This window comes from Anomaloglossus baeobatrachus, chromosome 8 (genome assembly GCF_048569485.1).
Source record: "Anomaloglossus baeobatrachus isolate aAnoBae1 chromosome 8, aAnoBae1.hap1, whole genome shotgun sequence".
NCBI lineage: Eukaryota > Metazoa > Chordata > Amphibia > Anura > Aromobatidae > Anomaloglossus > Anomaloglossus baeobatrachus.
The window spans coordinates 119,413,836-119,419,835 of NC_134360.1; the positions used below are offsets into that span (position 1 = coordinate 119,413,836).

The following is a 6,000-nucleotide window of genomic DNA, read 5'->3' on the forward strand; positions in this document are numbered from 1 at the left end:
TGATCGATGTGGGGATTGTGAACAGCCTCCCCATACCTGTCATTGTGGAGACTAATCAGAGCAAGGCTGATGTGGAGCTTATGGACACCGTTCCCACACCAGTTACTTTGGGTTCTGACCAGGAAGAGGTCCATATGGAGTTTATGGACAGCCTCCCCACACCTGTTGTTTTGGGGACTAGCCAGGAGGAAGTTGAAGTGGGGTTCATAGATGGCCCCACCAAGCCTGTTGTTACGGATACCACTCAAAGGGAAGTGAAAGTGGGGCTTGTGAATTACCTGCTCACACTAGTCATTTTGGAGAATGACCTAGGACAAGGACTATCCAGTCAGTTTGAAGCAGCCATCACCCACCTCCAAGCCAAGCAGGACCCTGATGTGGATCTTTCTAACATCTTTTCCAGGGATGGTTTGTATTCCCGGTCTCCATCATCCACTTCTGAGCCAAGAACTGTGAGTAAGCCTAACCACACTGTGGCTATTGACTGGGGGAGGATTGATAGTGGGAGATTTATGCAAGCCCAACTCATGGACCCCACCTTAGTGCTTGTCCGCAATATGGCTGCTCAACTTGGGGGAGGTAATCAGGGGGAGGTGTATAGTTACAAGCCTCTGTTGCTGACCTCACCTTTAAAAAGGACAATGCCGTCAAGAGGAGAAGGATGATCGGAAGCCTATCATGTCTGGCTAATATTAAGAAGGGGGAGGAATATGACGACATGGACTCTCATGGGTTAAAGTTTCTTAACATTCAGCCAGACTATTGTTCTTATGTGTGCTAAGTCATGTTTGCTTAGCTATTGCTCTCCAGACTTTTCCAGTAATCATTGTATTGTAGTTGTGTATTGATGATGTAATTACCTTAGTAGCCATTGTCTAGTTGGTGACTTGCCGACTCCATGTAGCTATACTGAGTCTTTCTATGCACATCATTTAAATGAACGTTATCCATGCAGCTTGAAATGCATCCAATGGGAGAAGCAATCTTGTCCAACCAATCGATGAGGACGCAGTGTATCCTAAGGGAAAGTTATGGCTATAAAAGGGACTTCTTTAAGCCACCAGGGTGAATGAAGGTTGATGGATGCTGATGGATCCAGTCTAAGCTCTTTGGAGCTGACTAGAGGATCAGGATATCTTATGGCTTCAATCTAGGGACTCCGGTCCCAGTTGGAGACCATATCCACAGCCTAGGGATTTCGACTCCGGCTGCCAGGATTTTAACATCAAACCAGGACTACCTAAGGAGGACACTCGGGTTGGGACAGTTCAGTCACCTGTTACAGACTTTGCAGACCTCAGACAACTTGGAACCTGTGAGGCATGGACTTTCTAAATCCCTGGTGAGCAGCGGAAGGGTGAGACTCTGTTGCCTGTTACATTTGTGTGTTTTGCTGGTTGTGTTATGTGCCGTTAATTGTTTCAGGATCCAATAAAGTCTAATGATTGTGGTTCCCTCACCCTGTGTTGTCTGAGTAGTGTTACGCCCACGGTTAAGGAGGCCGGCGTTCAGTTGGGATGAGCCCTGAGCCACGCTGTCTTTCTAAAGGCGGCGGGTTTTAGTGGACGAGAGCACCCACTGAGCCCCGTGTCTCCACACCCCCATCCTGCTCGTATACCCCCATCCTGCTCGTATACCCCCATCCTGCTCGTATACCCCCATCCATCCTGCTCGTGTACCCCCATCCATCCTGCTCGTGTACCCCCATCCATCCTGCTCGTGTACCCCCATCCATCCTGCTCGCGTACCCCCATCCATCCATCCTGCTCGCGTACCCCCATCCATCCATCCTGCTCGCGTACCCCCATCCATCCATCCTGCTCGCGTACCCCCATCCATCCATCCCGCGTACCCCCATCCATCCATCCCGCGTACCCCCATCCATCCCGCGTACCCCCATCCATCCATCCCGCGTACCCCCATCCATCCATCCCGCGTACCCCCATCCATCCATCCATCCATCCTGCTCGCGTACCCCCATCCATCCATCCATCCATCCTGCTCGCGTACCCCCATCCATCCATCCATCCATCCTGCTCGCGTACCCCCATCCATCCATCCATCCTGCTCGCGTACCCCCATCCATCCATCCTGCTCGCGTACCCCCATCCATCCATCCTGCTCGCGTACCCCCATCCATCCATCCTGCTCGCGTACCCCCATCCATCCATCCTGCTCGCGTACCCCCATCCATCCATCCTGCTCGCGTACCCCCATCCATCCATCCTGCTCGCGTACCCCCATCCATCCATCCTGCTCGCGTACCCCCATCCATCCATCCTGCTCGCGTACCCCCATCCATCCATCCTGCTCGCGTACCCCCATCCATCCATCCTGCTCGCGTACCCCCATCCATCCATCCTGCTCGCGTACCCCCATCCATCCATCCTGCTCGCGTACCCCCATCCATCCATCCTGCTCGCGTACCCCCATCCATCCATCCTGCTCGCGTACCCCCATCCATCCATCCTGCTCGCGTACCCCCATCCATCCATCCTGCTCGCGTACCCCCATCCATCCATCCTGCTCGCGTACCCCCATCCATCCATCCTGCTCGCGTACCCCCATCCATCCATCCTGCTCGCGTACCCCCATCCATCCATCCTGCTCGCGTACCCCCATCCATCCATCCTGCTCGCGTACCCCCATCCATCCATCCATCCATCCATCCATCCTGCTCGCGTACCCCCATCCATCCATCCTGCTCGCGTACCCCCATCCATCCATCCTGCTCGCGTACCCCCATCCATCCATCCTGCTCGCGCACCCCCATCCATCCATCCTGCTCGCGCACCCCCATCCATCCATCCTGCTCGCGCACCCCCATCCATCCATCCTGCTCGCGCACCCCCATCCATCCATCCTGCTCGCGCACCCCCATCCATCCATCCTGCTCATAATGTACCCCCATCCATCCATCCTGCTCATAATGTACCCCCATCCATCCATCCTGCTCATAATGTACCCCCATCCATCCATCCTGCTCATAATGTACCCCCATCCATCCATCCTGCTCATAATGTACCCCCATCCATCCTGCTCATAATGTACCCCATCCATCCATCCTGCTCATAATGTACCCCCATCCATCCATCCTGCTCATAATGTACCCCCATCCATCCATCCTGCTCATAATGTACCCCCATCCATCCATCCTGCTCATAATGTACCCCCATCCATCCATCCTGCTCATAATGTACCCCCATCCATCCATCCTGCTCATAATGTACCCCCATCCATCCATCCTGCTCATAATGTACCCCCATCCATCCATCCTGCTCATAATGTACCCCCATCCATCCATCCTGCTCATAATGTACCCCCATCCATCCATCCTGCTCATAATGTACCCCCATCCATCCTGCTCATAATGTACCCCCATCCATCCTGCTCATAATGTACCCCCATCCATCCATCCTGCTCATAATGTACCCCCATCCATCCATCCTGCTCATAATGTACCCCCATCCATCCATCCTGCTCATAATGTACCCCCATCCATCCATCCTGCTCGCGCACCCCCATCCATCCATCCTGCTCGCGCACCCCCATCCATCCATCCTGCTCGCGCACCCCCATCCATCCATCCTGCTCGCGCACCCCCATCCATCCATCCTGCTCGCGCACCCCCATCCATCCATCCTGCTCGTGCACCCCCATCCATCCATCCTGCTCGCGTACCCCCATCCATCCATCCTGCTCGCGTACCCCCATCCATCCATCCTGCTCATAATGTACCCCCATCCATCCATCCTGCTCATAATGTACCCCCATCCATCCATCCTGCTCATAATGTACCCCCATCCATCCATCCTGCTCATAATGTACCCCCATCCATCCATCCTGCTCATAATGTACCCCCATCCATCCATCCTGCTCATAATGTACCCCCATCCATCCATCCTGCTCATAATGTACCCCCATCCATCCATCCTGCTCATAATGTACCCCCATCCATCCATCCATCCTGCTCATAATGTACCCCCATCCATCCATCCATTCTGCTCATAATGTACCCCCATCCATCCATCCTGCTCATATACCCCCATCCTGGTATATGGCCTGTATCCTGTGGCACAGAAAAAAAAAAGTTTATACTAACCTTTCCTCACTCCCTGCAGCACCGATCAGCTTCCTCTCTCTCAGCTGCAGCGCCGCTGTGTGGAGCTGTCACCGTTGTCTGCAGCATCGCGATGACGTCATCGCTGTGCTCACCGCTCTCTACACAGATCAGCTGACAGGCACAGACAGGAAGACATCGCGATGCTGCAGGGGGACGGCTCCACACACTGTGATAAGTGAGTGTACTGATTCACTGCACCCCGCGCTGATAATGATGCACGGGGGCAGTGAATACAGCCGTACACGATCACTCCAGGCTGTAGTTGCCAGGGGTGATAATTCGGGCCGGCTGTTAATTATGCGCGCACCCCCCGCCTATCATCCTGCCCACCTGTCAGCACGGAGAGATGATGGGCGTGCATATCTAATGAGATGGCCCACGTGGTCACGGCAGACTGCTACAGCCTGCTCGTGCCCCCGATGACCCGCTCCACCACAGCACCCTCATTCCCCGCAGCCACATTCAGCCCATTAGACGCACCCCCCACTTTCCCCCCAACATTTGGGGGGAAAAAAGTGCGTCTTATGGTCCGAAAAATACGGTATTTGTAAAAATTTGTTTCTCCTTTCTGAACATTTACCATAACCTGCGTGCTACATTTTGTGCATATTTTATAGTGCCAAGTTTACATTGTAAACTAATATTTGCAACCTTAACCTTTTCAGTGCTCTGGCTTTGGAAGAAAAGAGACGTTTAGAATCGCGCATTGCACAGCTTGAGGAAGAACTGGAGGAGGAACAAGGCAACACCGAATTAGCCAATGACAGATTGAGGAAGGCCACACTTCAGGTGCTTTAACATTTCCTTTACGGTTTTTAATTTAAGGGAGCCTTCATTTTTATCTTGGTTTATTTAATGCAATAAAGGCATGTTTTAATGTATGCATTATTTTGCAGGTTATTTGGTTAGATTTGTGTACCTTTCAATGTGAATTTTTAAGTCTTTACATATTTATACTTTTTAAATCGGTGGGTGCTATAAAAATGTCTTGCATGAAATAGAATTGCACATTTTCTCTTTCAATTTTAAGACTGACAGCAAGCCCCTGCAGTGCAATGTGTGAATGCTGCCTAAAATAACTGATCCCCTTCATGCCACTCCCTACACACAATAAAAATGTCCACCTCGGTCTCCACATATAATGGTTATGTAGGATTCTCTTAATGGCCTTGCATACTATAGTAATCCTTCCAGAGGATCACCGGAGGATCCACTGATTTTGTCCCACCCACATGCTCCTATCCGGCAAGAAGAAAATGCAACCAGGATACTCCCGCTGCTTCAGCAAATGGCAGCACAAAGGTGCAGTGTGAGCATGTCTGCACAAGTACAACAGCGGCGGTCTTAAAGGAGTTTTCCCGCAAAGTTCATTTTTAATCACTAGGTCTTAGGATAATTTCCACACTACAGGGCAGCACACTGCAGGGCAGCACACTGCAGCACATTACAGGACACTGCAGGGCGGCACACTGCAGGGCGGCACACTGCAGGGCGGCACACTGCAGGGCGGCACACTGCAGGGCGGCACACTGCAGGGCGGCACACTGCAGGGCGGCACACTGCAGGGCGGCACACTGCAGGGCGGCACACTGCAGGGCGGCACACTGCAGGGCGGCACACTGCAGGGCGGCACACTGCAGGGCAGCACACTGCAGGGCAGCACACTACAGGGCAGCACACTACAGGGCAGCACACTACAGGGCAGCACACTACAGGGCAGCACACTGCACGGCAGGGCACTACAGGGCAGCACACTGCACGGCAGGGCACTACAGGGCAGCACACTGCACGGCAGGGCACTACAGGGCAGCACACTGCACGGCAGGGCACTACAGGGCAGCACACTGCACGGCAGGGCACTACAGGGCAGCACACTG

General features: G+C 53.1%; 1 protein-coding gene across 1 annotated transcript in view; it reads left to right on the plus strand.

Annotated features, from left to right (window-relative positions):
- MYH9 (myosin heavy chain 9) overlaps window positions 1-6,000 on the plus strand; it is a 329,257-nt gene that overhangs the window by 302,325 nt on the left and 20,932 nt on the right. Inside the window, exon 37 of the mRNA XM_075321969.1 lies at window positions 4,789-4,912. Within this exon, the coding sequence (XP_075178084.1) occupies window positions 4,789-4,912 (124 nt within the window). The remainder of the gene's footprint in view (window positions 1-4,788; window positions 4,913-6,000) is intronic.